The sequence below is a fragment of the Berghia stephanieae genome, chromosome 1 (genome assembly GCF_034508935.2).
Source record: "Berghia stephanieae isolate SIO BIC M18660-M18661 chromosome 1, UCSD_Bste_1.3, whole genome shotgun sequence".
Lineage (NCBI taxonomy): Eukaryota > Metazoa > Mollusca > Gastropoda > Nudibranchia > Aeolidiidae > Berghia > Berghia stephanieae.
In genome coordinates this window covers 127,417,323-127,445,159 of record NC_088360.1, presented here as the reverse complement: position 1 = coordinate 127,445,159, position 27,837 = coordinate 127,417,323, and the positions used below count along the sequence as shown (strand labels likewise).

Below are 27,837 nucleotides of genomic sequence, written 5' to 3'. Positions count from 1 at the left end.
ATTCTGTTCATACAATTGAGTTACGTAATTTTAGAACGACCATCACAACCACCAAAACCACAATGAATATTAAGAATAACCCTATCAGTACCACCTAGATAAATACAACCATAACTAGCATAACCACTACAACCGCCACTACAAGAATGACCACCACCACCATGATCACCGCCACCGTTACCACTAACACCACCACCACCACCACCACCACCACCACCACCACCACCATCATCATCATCATCTTCATCATCATCATCATACATAACATATCACGATCACAATATCAGCTTTATCAGCATTAAACTCTACGAACTACCTAATAACATTAGCAGTAAAATGATCTGATCACTAAAAAAATAAAAACAAATCAAAAGCGAATGAACCATCGTGGATTTTGATCTAATAATAAATTTAGGAAACAAGGAAGAAAATAATGTTTACAAACCATATCAGGTCAATGACATATTATAAGTTAAAAAAATCAATCTAATTCAATTAAGGCTTTGAAATATTTTTGATCTCTCTTTCGTACTTAACGGACAAATGATTAATCATAATTATATTCAATACAAGCTCGGAAGTAAACAAGCTGTTTGGTTATGGTAATGCTAGTAATAACGAACACGTCTTTATAAGAAAACGTAAAATGAAAAGAATATTGTGATATAAAGTTTGTCTGGAACCAAGTTGTTGTTTTTTTCTCGGTCACAACAAGCCCACGAAGAATATTCGTGCGCATGCGTCGGGTATCAGCTGTTGTTACCTTGAACTCATTGTAAACAAAGAAAAGCTTACTCCTCTGCCGAGGGATAGCTGGATATCTTAAATGCGTGCTAGTCTTTTCGAGCTCATACGTTTGCTGCTCACGGTATCATCAAGACACAGCTCTCGCTTTTAGAAATAGGAAGAAAAGGATTAGAAGGATGATGATGATGATGATGATTATGATGATGATGATGATGATGATGATGATGATGACGATGATGATGATGATGATGATGATGATGAGACGAAAAGGAGGAGAAAAAGATAGGAATTAGTAGTAATAGTAGTAGTAGTAGTAGTAGTAGTAGTAGTAGTAGTAGTAGTAGTAGTAGTAGTAGTAGTAGTAGTGGTAGTAGAAGTTGTAGTAGTAGTATTAGAAGAAGAAGAAGAAGAAGAAGAAGAAGAAGAAGAAGAAGAAGAAGAAGAAGAAGAAGAAGAAGAAGAAGAAGAAGAAGAAGGGCGTTGTTGAGCATTAAATTGATAATATGGATGATGGTGATTCATAAACTCAAGATGAATGGTGATAAAAGCCAACGAATGACATTCGATCTGGTCGAGATAAAGGCGTACCAAGTAAAAAAAACATAGCTAGCAGATCAGCTGATTTGTGCATGGCTGGGCCACACTCGGACTTTGGCCAAGATTCCAGCTATAACCTGTAAATACCAGCTCGTTCATGCAAGAAATGAATGTAGGTCACGTTTGGAACCATTATGAATGCACGGTTCCTGGCAATTGGGTTATGGAGTGTTTATTTACATAACTAATGAATCCTTAACTGACTCTGCGCCCAGGTGGATGTTTGTTTCTTTACGTTCTTACTTCTTATATTTTTCAAATTCTCTTAATCAAACAAAATTCATTTAGATAGTACTTTTCAAAACGTGTAGACTATACCAAAGATTGCACCCCTGTCATCATAATATATTGGAATGCTATACAATAAACATAAATAGGTTTTATCATTGCTTTAGAGTTTATTTGTTTTATTACGTATTAAAACTTTGCATCCTCTACCTGGTTTCTCTCACACCTTACATTATGTCTAATAAAATGGTTTAGACATACAGAGAGATTCATAAAAACGTTTTGAACGCAAAAATCGTTCACAGTTTGAGCAGGAAATCAAACTTTAAAAGTTGTTAGAAGCAAATTATATTACTATGAGTTACCTTTTTCTCTTTAAATAATTGCAAATCAATTGTTTGAAATGAATGGTACTCTTTCAGTACCAAGAGCGATGATCCTTTAAAGATTTAAAGAGAAAATAAACTTTGATCTTACATTGAGCAACAAGTTTACAGTTAATTACAAAGGAATGATCTTTTTAGGTAGAGGTTTATTTAATGAGACTTTTTTTGCACCCAAAGGGACGTTCTTCAAGGGGAAATGACGCTGCCTACACGTTCTTTTATTATTGCTTTGACTGAGATAAGACTTAAAGAGATGTGATCTTAGGAAACAAAGAATACACTAATCTTCTATGAAATGTCTAATATGTATTGGCAGTTGTCTTAAAAATAAACCTTTGATCATTTGAAACTAATCTGTATTGCGATTCACCATCTTTGTTTTCCTCAGGACCAGTCAAATACTCATGGCAAGATAGCGGGTCTAACGGCAGAGGTGACCAGTGTTCCTCCATTTGTACAGGTCTGTTATTTACTGTCATTAATCCAATCATCCAGCCATCCACACAACGCACTATTATTCTGTCACACTCTTTAAAAAATACACATCAATAAAATTTTGGCCAGAAAATTCGACCTTCAAGTATCGATCGACTAAAATGCCATTTATCTTGTCAAACTGGGACTTCCCTGAAGTCTTCATTGAATTCCAAGGTTTGAGAGTTTTAGCCAAGATGAGGTTCATCTTAATCTATCGATATTTTAAGTACGAGTTTCCAGGCCAAATTTTTAACTACCTGTCTTTCCGGAGTTCGGCAGTTAACTTGTTAAATATCAGGTCAACCCCGACATAATACCATTTTAGTCACATAATTTGTCTACCTATAGCCATCATTCAACCAGTCATGTATATTATGTTCTGATCCACAGAACACGGATTCACCTACAAAACTGTTTGCTTGTCTCTTGATACAATACAATACAATAACAACAACTCTTAAGTCAAATATTTATCAATTTAAACTTTTAAAAAGTGCAGCTATGATTTCAAGGGCGGTGCCTTCATCTTAAAGAACTAAACTGAGTGTTTAGTACTTCGAAGGCATAAGGAAAACATTGACAGTGGATTCACTGGTACTCAAACCCGAAATCTTACAATCGAATTCAAGCAAATCCTGCTAACATAATTTACGTTTGTGTCTGTGTGTGTGTGTGTGTGTGTGTGTGTGTGTGTGTGTGTACGTGTGTGCGTGTGTGTCTAAAAATCAATTAAGAATTTGAATGTATTTGACTGAATCGTTTTTTATCTATAGATAGAATGCGCTTGGCCAAGGAGTTCACAACATTGCCATCCGGAAATATAACGGACCAACACACAAACTCTGTGTAACCATGAACTTTTATAGTCTGGTTAATACAGTTTAGTGAGAACAACTCACAAACGCGGATGGCAAAAACAATAACAAAGGCCTGAGTGACGTCATCTGCATACTATCTATAGAAACTGACACATTTGTTTACTTATCCGAACTATTTACAAAGTATCTGATTTACTTCTTATTCATAGACCACACAGACACAGACCAACTTTATTATCTTTTTTTTTCACTCATTCCCCAATATTAAATCAAACTAGTTCTACATACGGACAATCTATTAGGCCTGGGTGTAAATCCTACAGTATTTCAGTCTGTAACATTACCGCTACTTTAATGCCCTCTACAAAGATTCTTTGTCCAAGACGCTACCCTTGTGAGAGAAATACTGGTAATGTGACGTCAGTTCCCGTGCCTGAGTTTGCCAGAAGCAGATAACTGCCCCCCCCCCCCCCCCTCCTGATATCAGCTAGTTATCTTTAGTTTGCTCCTGATAAATGTTCCGTATCACGTCTCTATGGCTCCGGTTTAAGTCGAAGACAGTGAGATTCAGTGCTTAAAATAGACGTGCTTCTATATTCTATTCTACATAAACTTATCCATTTCCTGAAAATAGATTTTTTATCTATAGAAACTGTCACATTTGTTTACTTATCCGAACATCTATCAGCTGCTAGCACTTCAGTCTAGTGTCACGACGTAAAAGTTGGTTGGAAACTGACAAAAGATAAGGTTTTAATGATAGCATAATGTCTTATTGGCTACTTTTGTATAGCGGTTTGAGGCCTTGGATAAATGTTTTTTATAGATGAAATTACCATCATTACAAGGTCACGAGGCAAACATGCAAATAAACATGGAAGAAATCACTCTTCTCAATGACATCTCGGTTGGAGACTGAACTAAGGCCGCTTATTGCGTTCGAAATAAATAACAATGTGAAATTGAATGTAAGCTTCAATTTAATATACGAGAACAGATATCTGTTTTCGTATATTAAATTGAAGCTTACATTCAATTACACATTGTTAATTATTTCTTCGAGCATCGAGCAGCAACATACATTATTGTGTTCGGAAAGTTTGCCATTGCAATGAAACGACTCGGTAGTATTCAGAAGAATTGTACTTTTCTATCGATACTACAGGCGATACGTTTGGGTCATATCAGCTCCTGAATATCCCATTAAAATAGATGTATAGTTAGATTGTGAGTGAGTGATGTATGCAAGAAAGGTATATAGAGTATAAAGAAAACTGACTAACCTCTCCAACTCTAGCACTGTAGTTATTTCTTAAATGTTCTATTATAGCTCTCATTCTTGCTTTAAAGAGAGAGATGTACCGGGATAATCTCCGGTTAAAAGTGCATATGCCACACAACTCCTAATGGACTACTTTAAAAAAATCAGTTCTTAATCCGCATTTGAACTGTGCCGTCTTCAAAGGCCTTGCTCTATAAAAGATTATTTCTGTGATAATGAACGATGGTTACTTCTAAAGAGAAGCAATATTCCTTTTCATCTTTTATCTTCTTTTTGGTCTGTTTTGGAGTAGAAATGAATCAAACAACAAAACAAAATATATTACATGTTCTTAACATAACAGGCAAGTAAGGTAGTGATTTTATTGCGTTATCATTCATGTTTTGATAGTGCTTAATAGTCAGCTATACTTTTAGGCAAATATTAAGTAAAGGATTTAACTACATGGATTTAAATGAAACACACAAAAAATATATATAAAAAAAATTTACATGGGTTAATGAAATGAAATAATTGTTATCCAGTTAACTACCGTACTTCGGAAAAAGAAGTATTTAAAAATGTGACCAAATAACTCGTCCTTCAACTATCGATCGATTTAAATGACCCTCGTCTTGGCAAAAACTCTCAAACCTGAAATATCGGAAATTCAAATGGTTTGAGAATTTTTTCCAAGATGAGGGTGGTTTCAATCGATCGATATTTGAAGGACGAGTTTTCTGTCCAAATGTTTTAATACGCGTTTTTCCAGAGTATGGCAGTTCACTGGTTATCACAGAACACAGGGAATTGGGAGGACCAATTAGCTGTTTAACGCTCTTAAGACTTCGGTATTCGATTTTGTTTTTCGAAGAAACCACGAGGTCGTTTATCCAGTGCCTGGTGATAGACAGAGAGGGAGAAAAGAGATGAAACAATAGGGAGAGATAGGGAGAGAAAGATGGAGAAAGAAAGAGAGAGAGAGAGAGAGAGAGAGAGAGAGAGAGAGAGAGAGAGAGAGAGATGATCAGATAGTCATAAAGAGAGGCTGTTATGTAAATCGAAGTGTAAATGTTGCTGCTCGAAGCTCGAAGAAATAAATAATAACGTGAAGTTGAATGTAAGCTTCAATTTAATTACAAAAAACAGATCAAATGAACGTTTCGAATATCCCCTTTATCAACAAAACAGGATGATTGAAACACCACAGATGAATGAGATGATGTGGTAGTGGCGTAGTTAAGATGAATACACAAAACTTTGATGGCAGGAAATATCATGCTCCTTTGTAAGGAAGCACGAATTAAAATAGAATACTAGCCTAGATATTTTTAAAAACTGTGCAATTAATTAAGTGAAAAGAGGGGAGGCGGGGAGGAACTGTGTAATGCAGTTCAGAAAGTGAAATATAAAATGAAATATAAAAACGTGTAGACTATTGTTGGACAACTACAAATACTCATTCAACTTCACGTTATTATTTATTATGTAAATCGAAAGAGATCAGGGCAGACTGACATATAGAAAGATATATAGATAGATCGATGGATGTATAAATAGAGTGATAGATGGATAGAAAAGAGGAACTGAATAGAGAGAAAGAGAGAGAGAGAGAGCGAGAGAGAGAGAGAGAGAGAGAGAGAGAGAGAGAGAGAGAAAGGAAAGGTTGATAGGTATATATATATATAGTTTAGAGAGAAAGAGAGATAAATAGATATATAGATAGAGAGAAAGAGAGATGAGAGAGAGGCAGATAAGAGAGAGCGAGAGAGAGAGAGAGAGAGAGAGAGAGAGAGAGAGAGGAGAGAAAGGAAAAAGTTTGATATGTATATATATATATATATATATATATATATATATAGTTTAGAGAGAAAGAGAGATAAATAGATATATAGATAGAGAGAAAGAGAGATGAGAGAGAGAGGCAGATAAGAGAGAGCGAGAGAGAGAGAGAGAGAGAGAGAGAGAGAGAGAGAGAGAGAGAGAGAGAGAGAGAGAGAGAGAGAGAGAGAGAGAGAGAGATTGAGTGGGAAACTCCTGGATTGAAGTGGAATCGTAGTTTGATGCTTTGATAACTTCCGTCAAGCGGAAGTCGAGGTCAAGAGTTTTCCCTGCCATCATTGACCTTTCAAAGTTAAAGGCCAAGTAATGAAATTGCCAGGAGGAACATGTGATGGTTCACTGTTCAACCAAACAAAAACAATATTTAAAAAACTGGTGACACAATAAACTAAAGGATGGAACTAGGAAAGGGGGCTTAGCGTTAAATTACATAATAAATTCATGTGACTATTATTTCCTATTATGTTGTCAGCATCCCTATTTGTCATAACTATACCTTTTGCGCAAAACGTTTTAATATTGTTATGTCTATCTATCTACATCTCAAATGTAATGCGTCAATTTTGTTTTGGAAGTACACATGGCCATACTCAGAGAAAACACTTTTTCTAATGAACTCATTTGCAGGTCAGCAGATATCCGAACGCGACTATGGGCCTTTGGTCATGATTTGAGAGTATTTCCATTACAAAAACGACACTATATAACAAATTTGGGCATACTCCGACTCCCGCCCCCTCCCCCCCCCCCCACGCCCTCCACCTTCAGAGAAAAATAAGAAAACTCATGCTTCATTTATCCATCAACTGATATGGACCCATCTTGACAAATCATCTTAAATGGAAACGTTTAATTCCAAGTTAGACGTCTTGAGTTTTGAGACTTTTGTTTTCCAAATTGGGGGTGGGGGGGGGGGGGTTCATCTTAATCTAGGATAATATAAAAATATATATAGCCTATATTGTAACAGTTCTCTAACCAAACTGATAAAACGTGTTTTGTCATCGTCATGTTGGAGAATAGAGAAATAATAGTGTCCCTTATTCTTGTTTGTTTGTTTATGTTTAGTAATGTATGAATTATTAAAGTATAAACAACGCAAGGTACACAGGGAAATAAAATAACGCATTCTTGTTTATTTGTTTTTTTTCTTCTCCGTAATAGTTGACTCTTTAAATTATAAACAACGTGAGCTAAAATAGCAGGAATTAACCCTTTACACGCGGGATTAGAACAGTAAAGAGAACAGTAACAACGATGCGATTCAGCTTTAATAAAGTCTGTAGTTACAATTGTAAGACGTACAGTCCAGGAGTTCATGGGTTATAGTAGAATAAATAAGTGAAATATCTATAATATACTCCTACAATACATTGTCATAAATATGAAAAAATGTAGACATCCCATTTATTGACATCTTTTGTTAGCGAGATTGTACATGGTATTGAGCTCTCTCTATAGATAGAATGAAGTTGACGTCACTTAGATCTTTGTTATTGTTTTTTGCATCCGCGTTTATGAGTAATTCTCACAAAACTATTAATCAGACTATAAACGTTCAAGGTTACACACAGTTTAGTGCGTTGGTCCGTTATATTCCGGATGACAATGTTGCGAGCTTCTTAGCCAAGGGCATACTATCTATACATAGCGCAACATCCACTAAGTACGCTCAGCAAGTTTTCCCAAGCAAACAGCAACACCTAGTCGATAGGACAAGACATGATAAATGTAAGGCGCAATTACAATTTGTTGACAGTGTCAATGGTGTTACTGGCCAGGTAATCATTATACACTTGAGTTCGATGATAGAATGTGAGTAAAGGGCCGTTTTGTACGGACTCAACTTTGCTCCACCCAGAGCGGGACTCCAAGTAGGGACCTACAGGCAAGGCTGTCAGATGGCCAGAGTTCCTTGTGGCTAATTTTGACCTTAAAAGTGGCATTTTCTAGCATTTGGGTCTCCGGTTTGGCAGGTAATTTCTGTTTTCAGCGGTCAGCTGTCACTTTACCATTCCCTATTCCATGCTTTATTTGTTGGTTGACTATACATTTCGCAAAGTAATTTACCCATTCTAAAAACTAACAAACTTTCGTATTTCTGACCCTTCATACGGCCTTCTTTTTCAGACGCCACCAAGTTTGGCTATGAGGTCGGAAAGTCTTATCGATATGCCTACGAGACGTCTGGTGTCAGCAGCATCCCAGGTGCCAGCGAGCAGACGTCAAGTGTCTTTGCCTCGGCCAACGCCCATTTCCACGTTATCTCCAAATGTGAAATGGCCCTGACGGTAAGAGGAAAGACTCACAAATTAAAAAATGTATATAGGTGGGGTTCTGTCTTACGCTAACTGGTATGGTTTCTTATCATTTTTACCAACAGATCTGTTTGTGGAAATAAGCTCCAGAAAATTTCTAAAAAATACCAAAAAAATACCGTGAGTTGGACGACCTTACTTATGACAACCTGGCTATTTTTAAAATAATAATCCGGCGCCAAGGGCAAAGTATCGGGAGGACATTTTGAACAATGGCATGAGGTTATCCGGTTGTTAGTGGTGCTCCGAAGAGTTGGAGTTTTCAGGATGAGGGGCGCATTATTGGGAAGTCAGGAGGGATCATCGACACACATGTAAAATCAGTTCTTCTTTATGAATCTGAAACGTGGAGAATAACAAAAACAATGCTCAAGAAGATGCAGACATTTCTTAACACATGTCTGAGGCGGATCTATAATTTTAGGTGGCCAGAGACGATAATAAATGAAGAGCTGTGGCAAAGTGCAAGACAGGCAGCAGTCAAGCAGCAGATCCGACGGAGGAAGTGGTGCTGGATTGGGCACACTCTTCAAAAGTCAGTATCAAGCATCACACGCCTGATACTCCTGTGGAATCCTTGGGGAAAACGAAAGAGGGGAGGGCTAAGTAGCAGTTGGGCGCAACGCAGAGGCTGGGTTGAAAGAGGAAGGGACAACAAGGAAGGAAATAGAGTTGGCAGCCCAAAAGCGTGTCCGGTGAAGGAATGTTGTTGATGGCTTATGCTCCTGGAGGAGTGAAAGACTTTGGATAAGTAAGAATATATCAGTTTTAGTATCCTAATGAGGTAAGCAATTTTAACAGGTGGGTTAGGTTAATTTCAAAAGCCCTGCACGACGACAACGCACTGAGACATGGACATTTTGATGGAAATGGTTAGGTCTGCTAGTGTGGAATTCCCTTTCATATAATACCAAAAACAGTGAAATTTCAGATCCCTATAAAAAGAAATCGAAAACCAAATTAATTAGAAGAGCTTACTTTGACAATTAATATGCTTTATGTTTTGATTAAGGGTAGATGGTATAGTAATGTGGATGTAACGAGTTTGCGTATGTGGATGTGGAGACATTTCTGTATGTGGGTTTGAGTGGAGGGATGCAAGTCTGTAGGCGTGTTAGTGTGTATGCTAGTTTATATAGTCTAAGTGATTGTTAAGCGCCATAAAGCACTTGTCAGTGGATTGATGGACGCTTTATTATAATATATTATTATAATCTTTTAAAAATCTCTAGTCTCGCCTTTAAAATGTTAAAAATTGTCTGCGATGGTGGATCATAGAGACACACATCATTTAAAACTTACAGCTCAGGTGGTTATGACCTGACGGATGTTTCTAAAATACTTATGGGACACACAAGGAATGATGACGTTTTGATCATATTTTGTTCAATGTTTATACATATATAATTAATATCTAAGAAAATAATTGTTAAGAAAACCCTCCATATAACTTTATTGGTTATTGTATTTTTCTTATTTTAAAATAAAAGTAAATATCAAATAATTTTAAAAGTGATATTCTATGATCATAGCGCTCACAAAGGATATGTTTTATTTCTTTATCAGGATTAAACCTGGGATAATAGAGGCAATCAGATTGTTGGGTCCTGATTCCCGCGTATGACGCATACCAGGTCTCAGGTGGCCTGTCCGTATTAGAGGGATTATGGTGATCAAGGCCGGGAGGTATTAAGGCCAAGCTGATTCTGTTTTCTCAGATAGTTTTTAAAAACGCGTTCTAAGTTCATAACTAGTCGACGTTTAAAGGAAAATGTATATTTATATATTGGTGGTCGTTAACATTAACCAGCTAACTGCTCTACTCTTGAAAAAAATCATATTAAAAATTTGACCAAAAAAAAAAAAACAACTCGTCCTTCAAATATCGATCTATTTAAATGACCCCTCATCTTGGCAAAAACTCTAAAACTGGACTTACTCACTTGACTTAAGCCTCTTGTTTACTTATGGAAGGAACATAAAGCCGCAACAGCATGCTGACTCGGTTTTAGAGGTCTTCTTTATCCGGGCCCAGGTTTGTCCGGTTGCCTTCAATTCTGTCTCGATGCTTCGTCGCCATGTTTACTTTGGTTGACCCACCCTCCCCTTTCCTTGCGGGTTCCAGTCCAAAGCCCGCCTGGTGATGTTGTTACAGGCTTTCTGAGGGTATGGCCAATCCGGCCCCATTTCCTTTTCTTTATCTCCGTTTCAATAGGTGACTGGTTCAGTTTTTAGAGCAGTTCTCCATTTGTGATGATGTTCGGCCAACTGATATTTAAGATATTTCTGAGGCACCTGTTTATGAATGCGTGAAGCTTATTTGTGGTGGTTTTAGTCACTCGCCATGTCTCCAAGCCATATATATATATATTCTGTTGATCGTGATTGTGCTTAAAACTTTTCTTAGCGTGGATAATACAACGATTGGTCGCAAATTTTCTAAAGGGCCTTTCTTAAATATCTTAATAATACATATCAGCCAGTATTTGCATACCTTCGCTCGTCAAGACATTTTAGTTCTTCTAATCTAACACCATCTCAACCTGGCGATCTGTTATTATTGAGCTTTTGTATGGCTTGACTTATTGTGCGGCTATGTGGTCTAGTGGTATGACACTCGCTTTCGGATCGGAAGGTCTCTTTACTCAAATTCTCTCACCGTACTCAGTGTAAAATGAGTACCTGGTCGTTAACAGCGTTGTATCTGTCCGAAAAAATGTAATATCGCCTAAAAGGCGTCATGTCCCGTCCTACATGTTAATGTTGCTGTTGGCCAGGGACCCCTTGTAAAGCGCGTTGAGCACGTTTAGTGGACATTTCTCTATATATAAACGCTCAATTAAAAAACATTAAAACATTTTTTAATTGCTTGGGGCGTCATAGGCGTTTCAAGCTCTGGAATACCCATGTATTTCTCAGATTAGTACGCGCTTATTGTGTTTATAATTTCTTTATCATTAGACAAGGTCTTATAACATTTATCTTTGTTTATAAGTCTATTATGTGTTTTCTGTTGTTTGGCGCTATTCACCGCTTTGAATATTTTCATACCAGAACATCACTCGTACTATTTATTTCTGTCACAATCTCATCTATTTTCTTTTTGTGATAATGATAATGATAACGATGATGATTATGAATATGATGATGATGACGATGATGGTGATGATTATTTTGGTGATGATGATGATGATGATGATGATGATGATGATGATGATGATGATGATGATGCTGATGATGATCATGAAGGTTTTGATGATGATGTTGATAAAGGTGATTATGATTATGATGATGATGATGATGATGATGATGATGATGATGATGATGATGATGATTATTATTATTATTGTTACTACTACTACTACTACTACTACTACTACTACTACTACTACTACTACTACTACTACTACTACTACTACTACTACTACTACTACTACTACTACTACTAGTACTACTATTTTATAATTTTTATCATCATCATCATCATCATCATCATCATCACCATCATCATCATCATCATCATCATCATCATCATCATCATTATCATCATCATCATTTTTATGATGGTGTCAAAATGGTCATAATAATGCCATTGTATGAAGAACAAAGTATGACGTGATTTGAAGGTCAGTTTAGCCTTGCCATAATGCTGACATTGTGATGAAATAGGTCAGATGCCTCTTCAAACTCCGTTACTGAGGACAGTGCATCGCACTTGACACAAACATTATGTAAGGTTACTCTATTTTCCTATGTTCATGTAATCAAAACCTCTGACATAGATCAGGTCAGAATGTTGGGGTCAACTGAAGGCCACACCAATAATGGCGTGCTCAGTTAAAGACAATAATAATTCATTCAATCAAAGGAATTGTGAGTATTTAAAGAAAAAAATAACCCCAATAGTTTGTTTGATTCCTAATAATACCCTCGAAATTTATATTTCGTAAATAGGTACATTTTTGGCACTTAGTAACTGAAATGAGTTCAATCCGACTTGTACATATGTGCAGGTCTGATAACCGAACACGATTAATTATGGTCATGATTTAACATTGTTGTAATGGATAATATTTTACATTCTTTGAGAGAGTTTCCATCATGATAACAGGTCAACAAAAATTAGGGTTGTCAGACCTATAAATAGGTACACGGTTTATCCACATTAGACGTTAATGAAGACATCTAGATTTGATTCCGTTTCTGGTGAAGTTAGCTCACTGAAAGAGTTTTTAAAAAAAAGAGTACATTGCAACCGAAATGAAACCAATGATACATAATAAATCAGATACCTCTTTTTATGTAAATCAACATTTAACTTGTACGTACGGATATCCATGTAGGATAGGTCCCTGTTATCACTTATTACTAATCAGGATATGCGGCTGTGTAGTCTTTCGGATCGGAAGGTCCGGAGTTCGAGCCTCGCTCTGCGCATAGTTGAACTCTTGGAAAAGGCTCATTATTCACAATCTCCCACCGTACTCAGGTGTAAATTGAGTAACTGGCCGTTAACAGCGGAAAAAAGTGTAATATCATCTAACAGGCGTTATGTCTCGTTCTACATGTCACATGTTGCTGTTGCCAGGGACCCTTTGTAAAGTGCTATGAGCATGTTAAGTGGACATTGCGCTATATAAAAGCTCATTAAAGCTCATGAGAGCCTAGGGGTTAAAGTACCACATCCATAATTCAGAAAAGTGAGTGGAGCAGGCACTTATGTTGATAATAACAGAAAATGAAGTGAGTAGGAATGTGCCAGAAGACAATTGAGAATAAACATCTCGCGGCAATGGGGGCTCGAACCCACGACCTTAATGAGACGACAACCCAACCTGGCCGTGAGAGGGACGCTATTCACTATTCAGTCGACACCATCCACCACTCAAAACCACCAACCAACCAACAACTCAAATCCGTAAAACGTCAGTTTATAATTAAAAATAAGAACTAAAACGTCCCTAATGACAAAAAAGGTGATAAAGATCTCCAACTTCATTGACAAAATCACAAATACACACACACACACACACACGCACACACACACACACACACACTACCGCACAAATATATATACACATATATTATTCACTCTACCACACTGTTTCTACAGGATATCTCGTGTCCTATAATATTGAAAGTTGGACATACGTATATATGATAGGATAACGTTCGTATCATTGTAGTGTTAGATTAAAGTTGGATTCACTTTCTCTTGGTGTTACTGACCTATTCTACTAGATAGTTGATAAACTCATTAAACAAAATAACGACACTTACTTTATCAATAATTAGGTTTAGATCTGGTGATTTGAGAACGAGATATCTGAGCCTTTCTCAAGAAAGTTACAGTATATTCCTTTGCAGGCTTCATCACTGCGTCCTGACTGACTGATATAATATATCATACATCTCAAATAATTTGAATTGTTAAGGCAGAACAAGGCTACTTGGCCATGGATTTTGAACCCATTAAGTTCAAGTAGATCTCTGATCAGGTACCGTAAACCATCTAATGTTAAAGTATTTCGAAATTGTCGAAGAGATAAATGAGAACATAGTAGAACAATACTACACCCATTCATTAAAACTCATCATAAACATTTTTATAAATCCATCTTTAAAGGGCGACCCTTTAAATCTATTCGATTACCATCTAACTCGTTTCCCTAATTGATAGATCGACCAATTAATCAATCTTTTAAACAAAAAAGTAATCAATAAATCATCTGATCTAATTTCACTATTGGTTTGCCTTCTTGTAGGATCGCTTTTATAGCACCTCTTTTACTCACATGATCACCCAATAAATAATAAATTAATCAAACCAACGAATCAACCACCCACCCACCCACCAACCAATTAACAACCAAACTAATCAACACATCAACAAATCAATTAAATATATTTAAAAAATAAACATGAACATTTGTATAGCCCATTTCTACGTATTAACCATGCTAAAAGCGATCACCAATCTACCACACCAACCAGTGGCCCACTCAACCAATAAATTAACCAACCAACGACATCAACCACCCACTCAACCAATCAATTATCCAACCAACGACATCAACCACCCACTCAACCAATCACACAAATCACGAAAACAACCAACCAATAAATTAACCAACCAACGACATCAACCACCCACCCAACCAATAAATTAAGCAACCAACGACATCAACCACCCACCCAACCAATCAATTAACCAACCAACGACATCAACCACCCACCCAACCAATCATAATTATCCAACCAACGACATCAACCACCCACCCAACCAATCAATCAACCAACCAATGGACCAACCAGTCAACAAGTTAATCAATAATAAATCAAAGGAATGAGTTATCAAGTCCTGATATTATGCACTCAAATTTCAGTATTTATTTTCAATACATACAACCTTACCAAACGTTGTTAAAGGCGCTTTGTGTAATAATTAACTGTGTAGCAAGATTGCTAGAATGACTTGATTTGTATCAAATGTATCAAATCATTTAAAATCCAGTAGAGGCATTAGAATTCTCTTTAAAACATTCAACCTTAGAGAACAATGTCCCCGTCTCGTGCATACTTTTGGAATAGCCGTGTTTTTTGCAATATTATAGTTCAAACAATACATGATCCTGAATACCCGAGAAGTCGAAATAATAGTCCAATATGTGTTTTGTCTTTAACTCCAAAATGAAGTTCAGTCAAATGCTTATTGTAGTGATGGTTGGCAAAACAAAAAATGATTGAAGCTAAGCATACAATTGTTTGTGTAAAAACCCAGCTACACCTCAAACAAGACAATAAAGAGATCTGGTCTATTGTGAAGTGGAAAAAAGTCGTTTTGGGCAGAGGACATAAAAGTCTGAAATCGGCTTTTCTATAATTCTTTAATTTTCTGGCCTAAAATGAAAAAAGGCTTCCATTGTCCGACAATAAAATTTACCAACCAAATAAAACCGGGGGGAAAAGTAAAAAATAAACAGATAGAATACAACACAAAAATCAAAATAAAAGTTTGTTGTCAAATACATCGTATCTCTATTAATATTCCCAGCTGACGGATGTTGCCTTTAAAACCTCGGACCCAGACTCCTCCACGTTGAGAGATGTTGGAGATTACCAGTACACTTCCAGCATGGAGGAAAACCCACTTTACTTTTCATTCCAAGATGGCCGCGTTGAAGACGTCTGCACGACTGGTGAAGACGATGAGGACAAAGAAATCGTTAATTTCAAACGCGGTGTCATTTCAGCATTCCAAACCAGCATGGGTCAACACCATGAAGATCAGAGTATGAGAGAAGTAAGTGAAGTACAATATCATTTGTTGTTATTTATTATTTCACTATTGCACAACAACGTTTTAAGGCTATTTGGCAATATATGGGGGCTCATTTCACGATTGACCACCTTGATAAATTCCAATTCTTTGGAACCAATGACTGTGAAAGACTTCTTTGTTTGTTGCGTTTTTGGGGGATTAGATTAGAACATGTGGAAATCACTTAATGATAGATGTGTTCTATAAGCATTGCAGTTTATTCACGGTACTGAGATTGGTTGGAATTGATGCTTAGTGGCTTTCAGGACTTTTTACAAGTGAGTAGTGAACAAAGGGTCGCTGTGCCAAATAGTGTTTAATTATCAAATCAATCAGCATCCATAACGTCTAATCTAAATGGCAGAAAGCACTTGTTGATGACCGTTTAACGCTGTAGAACCCGAGATAAATATCCAGTTCCATAGGTCTTGTAGATTTGAATGACAATCTTTCTATATTTACCTTCATGTTAATTTTCACAACTTGTCTTTGAAACCCTGGAGCCAAACTATATAAAGATTCCTTCAGGTTCTCTATCTATCATTAACACAATGGGGAAGGATGTTGTACTTTGAAAGAGGACATGTAATGTTACTCTCTTTTAACTAGTGCTGAAATCTTTCTTTTACAGATCGACGTTAGTGGAAACTGTCCCACAGAATACGTAGTCAACCAGAAAGGCTGGAAATCTACACTGATCACCAAATCAAAAGATCTGCTGTTATGTACAGACCGACAACATTACAGAACAGCTCTTCATTCTACACCATTCCATGTTCCAGATGTAAGAATTTGGAAGATGTTATTGGAAGAACCGGTGATATTTATTTTGCATTGTTTATTTTAGAATGATTTTAAAATTTAGAAGCTCTAATGCTTTTTAAAAACTAAATCTAAAATCACAATTTTAAAGTCTCAGTCAAGATTATTATATATAATAATTCCACAGGAAACATTTATGAGTCTGGAGATTAATACGGTGTATTAGAGTACAAAAGAGTAGTCTGAAAAGTGGATGTCACGAGTTCTTCCATTACATCCTTTATTTGTGTTGTGAAAACTTATAGCCATTGAAAATAGCATAAATTCCCAAGCTTCTTCTTCTCCTTGAGTTTAAACTTTAAAGGAAGATACTTTTTTATATCTGTAAGCGTATCAAACGATGTTCTCTATGAAACAAAATGTGGATAGATTTTAGACAATTCTTCATATCATTAGTTTATATCAAGATCACGGAGGTCCGACTTTAAATATTTTAAAAAGAAATATCTATTGATCTAAAAAATCATCTCTTAAAAATTATAATCTATATGTGAGACTTTGTAATGTATTTGAAAACTATATTTCTTCTGTTTGGAATGTCAAGGCCATTCAATCGCTGCCGCTGTTGAAGGGAGAGCACAAATGTTCTCTCACTCTGTCGAAGGATGGAATCCTGTCTCTTGTTACTTGCTCGGAGTCTCTCATCTTCAGACCTTTCTCTAAAAAGGAAAATGGAGCCAAGACAGAAACCACTCAGAGACTGGAGTTCATTGATTCACGGACAACTTACGATTTGATGAGAGGTTAGATAGTTCTTGTGCGTTCATTCAAAACAATGAGTGCCTTTGTTGTATCTTTTTATCGATAAAAAATATGATTGCCGGTTGGGTAGAATTCATTCTAAAAATATGTGTAAGTTGAGGTAAATTTTGTTTATAAAAAAGCAAATTATGCTTATTTTTTATTTGACATAGGATGTATGTCGGTTTGTTGTTTCCGTTTGAAATTTTATGCAGACACGGTTTTTCAACAAAAAGGATCAATAAAAAAAATTGCAACAAATTATATCATTTGGCAATGATTTCAAGTACACTGTGAATTAATGCAAACACACTTTATTGATCATTCAATTTGGCATAAAATTAGGAATATGTTTCTTTCACGAGAATTACACAAGATAAGATAAAATAAGATATTTTTTATCCTTTATGGAATTTATAAAGGAATTAAGATGGAAATATTATCCCCAATTTTGTTAGGGTCTCTTTTCTTCAACTCTATAATGCATTATAATTACTATATGTTTTGAACAGTGATATATGTTAATAATGGAAATGTTTCTTTTCAACACTTTACTTCGTCAAGTGGCCATCTCCAGAAGGACATCTCTGTTATTTGACCATATCCCCAAGGGAGACACCGAAGACCAGGAGATATGGGCAGTCCGAGACAAACTTGAACAGCTGTGCAAGTCTTCTAGCCAAGGAGTCGAAAAACAAGTTCCAGGATATTTCACAGAAATGGTAAAACATTTCATTAAAAACTTGACGCTATCTGCAACAATAAAGAATGTGTTCGACGTGAACTTACTTGCAGGTCTGAAATTGTTATGGGCTTATTGTTGTATGGAAATACTCTCAAACCAAAGCAAAATTTTGTATATCACAACAATGTTTTAAAAAAGCCCATAATGCGTCCGGGTATTAGACCTGCAAAAACGGTTACGACAAATGTGTCCAATTGAATAGAAGAACACTTCCATCGTTTTCATGCATTTGCTCATTATTTTACATTTTAGTTTAGTTAAAATTTGTCTTTTACCAAAGTAAAAAAAAACCAACAAAAAAAAACAAACAAACCCAAAACAACAAAAAAAACAAACAAACCCAAAACAACAAACAGAACAATAACAAAAAAAAAAAAAAGCAACAAAGAAAAAAACCTTTCTTACCCATATATTTCTATTGATATTGAAAATTTATCTTTTTTATAATAGATGTATGGAAATTTGTGAAAGATGAAATCTAAAATAGATTAAAGGAAAAAAATGATAAGCTGATTTTTCGGAATGATATTTATTTGATATTATTCTTATCTTCTTTATCTGTGCTGTATAGCTCTTATAACTTCTCCCAGCCTTTTCACTTGTAAAATAAATGTTACATTATCTGTTAAAAGGTATACCTGATGAAGGAACTCCCTTACAATGCCCTGAATGATTTATGGTCTGGTGTGAATACAGGACTCGTCTCCACCTACAACAAGAAGATGGCTAAGTAAGTACACTAACTGGATACAGGATAAATAAATAATCACATTTACACGTATTCAAAGAAGATAAATATAAATATTATTCAGTACATAACAAAAACAATATAAACATCATTACATGAATTAAAATTCCGACAGACGACGGAGAAATACTTCTGAATTTTAAGTGATGTAATAATGTTTATACTGTTTTTGTTATTGTTTCTGACTGATTTTTAAGTGATGTATTAATAATTTTGTTATTGACTGAAGAAGGTTTTGATCCCAAAACGTTCCGTGTTTTAGTATTTTGTTCTGTTTTATTCATTTTTGTTCATTATTTTTGATAAAACACAAAATCAAAATGTTTTGCCAGAGAACTTATAATTTAAATAAGGATTAACATGACCCCTAACTTGTCAAAAGATGTCAAATTTGAGACTTCATTTAAGTCTCAATTTTGTGATTTAATGCTTATTCTTCGGACACGTGAAATAACAGTTTTCCCAATAAAATGAAAGAATATTATTTCACCAGAGATAGGCATATGTAAATATTCAACGTGCTTGTTTTTAGATCAAAGAACCGAACAAGTGTATTTTCTTACTTGCTTTGTCTGGCACCTTTTATTCACACTTGTTCAAATCTTTAACTTACGACAGTGCCTGCTCCTTAATTTCTTAATTTATTTTTAGATCTAGAATCTAAATGATGACAATGGGATCCGAACTTAATTTTTATAGTACTTGATTTATGCTAGCGATTTTTCCCCGACAGAGACTTTTTCCTGGATGCCCTTCCAATGGTGGGTACAGAGGATTCGGTCAAATTGATGGTTGATCTTCTCCTTGCTGATGAAGTAACTGGAATCCGCGCTACTCTGTGGCTGAAGTCCTTTGGCTTCTTACACCATCCAACCCAGGCCATGTTGAGAGACAGTTTCATGGTGAGTATTGTAATATGGTTATGGATATATTTACAGCCTGCAGATATAGTGATAGCGGAAAAGAACGCCTGAAGTTTTTGTTGACTCATTTACCTATTTTAAGGAATATTCGTATTCAATCAAAATCATACGTTTAGACAATGACTAGCTATGAAATATTGACATGGAACGTGAGAGGGGGACAAAAAAAAGCATCAGGTGTGCTATTTCAGACAAGTGTATAACATTCAAGTAGATTCATATTAAGCACACATAGATGATATCCGATTACTCTTGTCTGTATTAAATCTACTAAATAATTTTGGTTTCAAAGATCAACGATAGAAAACCATTTAATGTATTACTATTTAAGAGTATTTCTTTTTAATCCAGTGATAGAGACCCTATGCCTGTGAACTCCATTTGCTCTCAAGAACCAACTTCTGAAGAAATTGATTCATCAGCTTAACAATGTACAAAATGGATATGAAATTAGTGATATTCTTAAAGCAACATGGTTAAGATTATCTGAGAAAGACTTGAATATATAATCTTTTTAATATGTATATTCAAGCAAACAATCAGAGGGTTTGTCCGGTCATCCTTAAAAACAATACCAAACAGAAAGAATAGTTTAAAACATGTCATAAATCAAAGGTTAAACATTTTATTTACAGCGTCTTCTGACATCAGAGACACACCGAATGGACTCTCTGTTACCTGTGACGTCAGCCATTCACAACTACTGTTTGGAGCAAGTCGACTGTCAAGCCGACAGAACGGTGGTGGAAGTGGTCGCCATCTTGGATGACGTACTAGGAAGAGACTGCCGGTCTGCTGATGAAAATTTGGTAAGGGAAATAATAACAGCAATTCACATAAATTTAGCACTAGTTTATTATCCACGGATAAATAGAAATATAGAAAAACAAAAACAAAACTCATTTTGGTATTGTAACAAAAAAGATAGAGTGTTTAATTGTTGTTTAGGGAAAAAAAAGAAACAAATAAAAAAAAATGCGAAAAAAAGAAATTATTACACATCACTTGGAATATGGCAATGTTTTACTTTCTAAAGAAGTTTCAAAGTTTATTTAATTTTAGGCTTTCGCCAATAATTCATACAATTTGATGAGAATATATATGAAAGTGAGTTAAAAAATGGGAATGAAATCAAAAAAATCAAATGGTACCATTAATTACCAAAAAAATACAACAATGGTAATACCACAAATACTTACAATAATATATAATAATAATAATAATAATAATAATAATAATAATAATAATAATAATAATAATAATCATAATAATAATAATAATAATGATGATGATGATAATAATAATAATAATAATAATAATAATAATAATAATAATAATAATAATAATAATAATAATAATAATAATAATAATAATGATAATAATAATAATTATAATAATAATAGTAAAAATAACAGAAGCACAAGAACAATAATATCTAGTATTATTTTTGTAAATGAGGACCACACTTATACCCCATTCATTGACAATAAAGAAGATGGGAATTATATCATGGTAATTCTGTTTCATATTATAAAGTTATCGACATTTACTAACAATAGAGGAAATACAATTAGAAAATATGGCACATGGATGGGTTTCCAAATAATTTTTTATCCATTAAAAATTAGCCCGTAATGTAAAACGTTATTTGAAATTAAATGTATATAATACAATGTGAGCCACATTTTAATACATAGATTTAAATGATTTATCCAGGTCAGCTGTGTTTAAGTGGGTCTTTTCTATTGAATTTCACATTATTATCAATTAATCCTTGAATGTTCTAACCTTTTTGTTCTAATTACCATATCTAAGTTTGTATAAGTATTTTTTATAATAAATTTATTTGGTGCTATTTTGTCCATATACAATATGATTTATGTTGATTTGTTGATTGAAAATTATAAGTTTTGATTATGTTCTATATTGACAAATTTCCCAAAATAAACTTTTAAATCTTCAACACCTCGTGGCAATTTTTTCTGAACTCTTCAATTCTGGTTTTGAACAAACACACATCATTTGCATCCAATTTTCTAATTTATAATGATATTCAGATCCTGACAACCCTGAGAGCTGTCGGCAATTTGGGATTCTCTGATAGTTTGGTGTCGACCCTTGAGAATTGTATTGAAATGAGCAGAAATAGCATGAGTGTGCGAGTAGCCGCTGTACAGGCCTTCAGGGGAATCACTTGTAAAGCCCAGGTAAGAATATCAAACTTAAGGTATATTAATAAAAGTTAAAACTTAATAATATGGGGTTTAACTCTCTTAGAAACACAAATCTGAACATGTATGTAAGAAACAGTGCCAGACAAAGCAGAAAGAAAAGTACAAGAGAGAAAAAACATTCCAAAAATCCGCCAGGTCTGCTCCCTAATATTTTACTTAGAAACTCAAATTACGTTATTTAATGACCTCATAATCTCTCGACCTGTAAGCAGCGGTAAGTTGAGTCCCTGAGAAATAATATTGTTCACTCTCGTCATAATCAAATGTAAAACGACTATCTACCTGGACAGTTCCAGCGTTGTTTCTGTCGAAAATGAAATAATAAAGGTCCGAATGTTCAGCGTTGTTGTTGACGTGGGACCCCCTAGCGCCCCCCACCCCCCCCCCCCCCACACCTTTTTTTTGAGATAGGACTATACTGTCGTACTCTACAAAAAGAAAACTTATTTTTGAAATTTTGGCCAGTAAAAAATGAACGTTATCTTGTAAAAAAAAAACCCTCTCAAACCTAGGAATTCCTCTAAATATCAGGGAACACTCCCTGGAAAAATAGTAGTAACATTCATAAGTTTATGCATCATTTACCTAATTATAATATTTATATGAAATATCTAATTTCACATCCCTACCTATAGGTCTATCATCGTCTATATATATATATATATATATATATATATATATATATATATATATATATATATATATATATATATATATATATATATATTCATATTCTATTTTTATCAACAGAGGAAAAGTCTGCTGGACGTTTTTGTGAATAAGGGAGAAGACTCCGAATTGAGGATCAACGCTTACCTCGGACTTATGATGTGCCCGACAAAAATAGTTCTGGAAATTGTAATTCAGATTTAAAATAGATGTTATGTCTTTTTAAATCAAAGAGTGAATGCTTATATTGCTAAACATTCTATGCTTTCACATCTAAAAAGCGCACCGTGTTGCTACGGGCACAAACGGGAAGCGTTTATGAAAGTAACCATTGAAGCTGAGAAAAATGTTTGTTATGTGGAAGGGTATTTTGAGATATTTTTTATTCAGGCGACGACATACACGACGGTTTGTCGTTGGCCCACTCGTTGATAAATGGGAAATAATAAACGATTTTTTGAACTCCATCTGACACTTTTTACCAACTTTTTTTGCTTAACAATTTACTTTCCTTGATTTTTCAAGTGACATTGTAATTATTTAATCCACATGTAGCTGTAACTAGATGCACAATATTTGTATAGATCATACATTCAAAGGTGACATGACTGGGTTGATAACGCATTTCACTATGCAACAAGAGGAGAGGGCACGAACCACATTTCAGCATAACGTTGATTTCTTTAAGAATGAACTAGATCTACCCCTATTGATTTTTTTTTTGCGGCCCTGCACTAAGGGGTAGTCTTTGAGTTTTCTTGAAAAACATCCTGATCGCATATTGTTAATTTTTAATTAGATTTCTAAAAGGGAATTGTATTTACCTTTTTAAAATAACAATTTATATTCATAACAAGGTGTGACACATCGCCTCAAAGCGGTATTTTGTCGATTTGTTAAATGCTAAAAATCGAGTGCATATCAAAGAAGCGTAAATGTTTTATTGGGGACAATGAATTTCGTTTTTTAAAGTTACAAAAACTAAACTCTCATAAATCTAGTCGTTTTAAGTTTAGACAATCACTTTTTGGCATCCGATTCAACATAATTCCAATTTGACACGACAGGTGTATTTTTACAAACTACCAAATCTTTATTTTTCAAAGGTTAAGCAAACCCTTGAAAGTGAAGAAGTCAACCAAGTGGGGTCATTTGTATGGACACACTTGACAAACCTTGAAGAAACGTCCAGTCCACACAAGCAAGAGTTAAAGAAAATTCTACAGGACGAGAAGCTGAAGAGCGAATTCAATTTGGACAATAGAAAATATTCCAAAAACTACGAAGTGTCCTACTTCTCAGATAAATTTGGTTCTGGTGTCGCAGCAGAAAGCAACCTGATTTGGTCCTCCTCCTCGTTTTTGCCAAGGTAGTATTATTTGCATGTATTTTGGGAAATTGGTTCAATCATAATATAGCATAGTAACAAATGTTTTGCCCACGAGTTTGGGAGCTTGCGAGCGTATGCCTTGAGATTTACCTTAGGATTCTAAATGAAAAATTGTGAGGATAATTTTATCACACCTTACGTGGATTTATTCTCAACTCTGATAATTCCAAAATGTTATGGTTTCAGTGTTGTAATGGCAATGATCACAGCCGAACTTGAAATATTGTCCTTTTTGAAAATATAGAATCAAGTCTATACGTCTTTGTCAGCATGTACACGTAGAGTATAATTCTCAAACAAGACTGGATTTATTATTTTTGATCAAAAGAAATATGTTTGAACATTTCTTCCAGACCTCCGTCCTTTGTATAATATTTACTTTATTGTTTTCTCTTGATATTATTACCTATTAATATTTAGTTTTTCACATCAATGATGTAACGCTGCATGGTTTTACAATTTTGATTTATCACATATTTATATATAGGGATGTGTGGACGAATCTACATTTATTACACGCATAACTAGTTTGCAAGAACTTTAGGGTTTCTCCTATTCATTTTTATAGGACCAAATGGATTTTTATCTCCGTTTTATTATAATTGTAAAAGTTGTAAGATTATTTGATTTTCATTGTTTCAAAATTGTTACAGTATCTTTGTTTTAATTCTTGTATATTTTTTTTTCAAATCTTGTATAATTTGGATATTCAATATTCGTTTCACTTTTTTGGTTTCTCTTCTTAGTTGGTATTCGTATTTCAGGTCCGAAATGAAGCACAGACAAAACTTGCATAAATAGAATTCTGAGTTTTCAGCACAACGGTGTTTATTGTTTATATATTAACAACCTCTCTATGATGTCTACTGCTTCTATCTTTACAAACTGTCGTGACAATCTTTGCTTACAATAAGTGTAATAATTTTCTTTCCCTTTGACAGATCCGTGATGTTGAATTTAACTGTTGATGTTCTCGGCCACTCCATGAATTTGTTCGAAGTCGGTGGAAGAGTACAAGGACTACAAGAGCTTCTGCATGATTACATTGGCAACAAAATGAATGACTTTAAAACGGGTGGCAAATCCAAGAATCCATCTCGCTGTGTTAATCATCAAAAGATGGAGGACATGAACGAAAAAGTAAGTGCATCCCATTAGAAAACTATAAAACGTTTCAAATAAATCGACTTTGTTATATTTTGATTCCCCCTCCCCCTTAAAAAAAAATAATCACCAAACATGTTTTTTCAAATATTTCAACTTTCAAGACACGAAGGCATTGTGTTGGGTGGAATTGGAAAGCACAAATATTTTGTCAAAGTTGTTGAAAAAATAAAACAAAACAAACAAGAAAAGTTATCTCTAGAATTGATCTTTACTTTTCTTAAATTTAATCAGCCGGGTTCTCAAGAAAACACGCTTTGAAATATAAATTCATTATTTACAATTTACTTTTTTACTATTTTACTTTGAGAGTTATAAATTGTGACGAGTTGATATAACTTGCTTTTAAAATTTATTTTAACTTTCTTTTCTTTTTGTTTGCAGAAATATTTTTTTTCTGAATAATTCACTACAATTCTCATAAATCAAATATTTTGACTGTTCATGATAATATATTTAAGCCTACCTTATTTTTAAACATCTGTGCAGTTGACATATTTACTAAAATTAACCCTTCATTCTATACTAAATAAAATATGTGTAATGCTGTTTTCCCAGCACGGTGTAGAACATGAGGACTTAAAAGCCTCCGTGTACCTTCGTATGTTTGGTAACGAGCTGGAGAACAAACATTTTACACAGAAAGACATTATGGCACTCAAAGACAAATTCAATACCAAGGACATGATGAGCTCCCTTGCTAAAGGCGAAGACATTTCGTTCACCCATTCTGCCATGTTCCTTGACTCAACTGTAACTGTACCAACCATTGCTGGTATGGCTCTACAACTCAGTGTTAACGGCACTGCAACTGTTCAGCTAAAAGCTTCTGGGAAAATGGACCTTCGTAGATTGTCTATGAAGAGGATGCAGATTCATTTTGATTTGGAACCAAGGTGAGGCTTGAAAAGAGTATGATTTAAAGCATTATTTTTTTACAACATGCGTCTGTATCCATAAGAGCACCATTAGACAAGCAATAACGGGACCAGGAATAGAAATTATAATAATGTTTTTTGACAACAAAAACTCAAAAAGATTTTTGGGGTCCATTACTTGAAAATACGGAGAGTTGTTGAAATTTATAGCTTTGAGCATGCGTACTCAATCTCATTCCACCATATGTGACCTATCGCGTTCATCTGGTATTATATAGGAATGACTTCTATGGAGAAAATTGAGTTTAGAAACAAAACGATCAGAATTTGTTTCTCGAACTTATAGAATAAAAATTCACTATTCTATATAAAGGCATGTATTTTAAATCAAGATTTTATAAGTTAATTTGAAAATTCAACTGTAAACATTAGAATTATCCCAACATAATACCATTTTGAGATGACTTTTCACATAATATTATGAAGCAAAACACGTTATGCACAGGATTAAAAACTTGGACTCATAACCGGTTAACTGCCCTACTCTAGAAAAAACACGTAGTTAAAAATTTGGCCATAAAACGCGTCCTTCACATTATATAGATCGATTTAAATGTCTGGCAGCTTGGCAAAAACTCTCAAACCTGGGATCTCACGACTTGTAGTTGTAGTCAAATCTGATACCTTCCTATTGTCTGCGATAACACCATGTTTAGTAATTTATGTCGTGATTATTTTATTTGGTGGGGGGGGGGGGGGGTCAGGGGGGGGGCACAGATTAATGAAAGGGGCTCTAGTCTGCGGGGAGGGGTCTCGATAGTTCAATTGGTAGAGCACTCATTCACGCGCAAAGGGACCGTGATCGATCCGGAGTGCAGTCAAGATTTTTTTTCTGACCCCTCTATCCACAACGCAGTGAATGGATAGCTGGGTCTGTTAGATTTGGCGGAAAGCACTTTGCGATAGACTAGCGTCCTTTCTGAAGGATAGCAAGCAATTGCTTTTGTCTGTTTCAGGCATATAGAAACCGGGGTAAACACCGGCTACATGGGCCCAATGGCTCTGAAGGACTTAATCTTGTATTTGTCTCTCCATCGTTTCAGACACTGTACTTTAACACATTTTCGCTATTGCATACTTCCTATTCTTTCCGCAGTGGAGCCATCCAAATTGGAGGTGAGATGAGTCTGCATGCTGGCATCATGAAGAGTGGTCTCAAGATGGCGACTACTCTCCATAGTAGCACAGCCTTCACTGGACGTCTTGATTTGACAAACGGTCAAGTGTTGTCTATTACGGCTGACACGCCAAGGGAGAAGATGGAACTCTTTGATATGCAGTAAGATTATAGATTATTCTTAAAGAGTTTTATCACCATCATCATCATCATCACCATCATCATCATCATCGTCATCATCATTATTATTATTATTATTATTATTATTATTATTATTATTATTATTATTATTATTATTATCATTATTAATTTCATCATCACCATCATCACCATCATCATCATCATCATCAT

General features: G+C 34.9%; 1 protein-coding gene across 1 annotated transcript in view; it reads left to right on the top strand.

The window, feature by feature from the left end:
- Positions 1-27,837, top strand: part of LOC144963084 (uncharacterized) — a 68,372-nt gene that overhangs the window by 1,013 nt on the left and 39,522 nt on the right. The window contains exons 2-16 of the mRNA XM_078896718.1: positions 2,347-2,418; positions 8,487-8,647; positions 15,729-15,977; positions 16,627-16,779; positions 17,362-17,560; positions 18,123-18,280; positions 18,936-19,033; positions 19,785-19,953; positions 20,610-20,783; positions 22,032-22,181; positions 22,959-23,066; positions 23,984-24,246; positions 25,209-25,407; positions 25,990-26,327; positions 27,466-27,648. Coding sequence (XP_078752844.1) covers positions 2,347-2,418; positions 8,487-8,647; positions 15,729-15,977; positions 16,627-16,779; positions 17,362-17,560; positions 18,123-18,280; positions 18,936-19,033; positions 19,785-19,953; positions 20,610-20,783; positions 22,032-22,181; positions 22,959-23,066; positions 23,984-24,246; positions 25,209-25,407; positions 25,990-26,327; positions 27,466-27,648 — 2,674 coding nt within the window. The remainder of the gene's footprint in view (positions 1-2,346; positions 2,419-8,486; positions 8,648-15,728; positions 15,978-16,626; positions 16,780-17,361; positions 17,561-18,122; positions 18,281-18,935; positions 19,034-19,784; positions 19,954-20,609; positions 20,784-22,031; positions 22,182-22,958; positions 23,067-23,983; positions 24,247-25,208; positions 25,408-25,989; positions 26,328-27,465; positions 27,649-27,837) is intronic.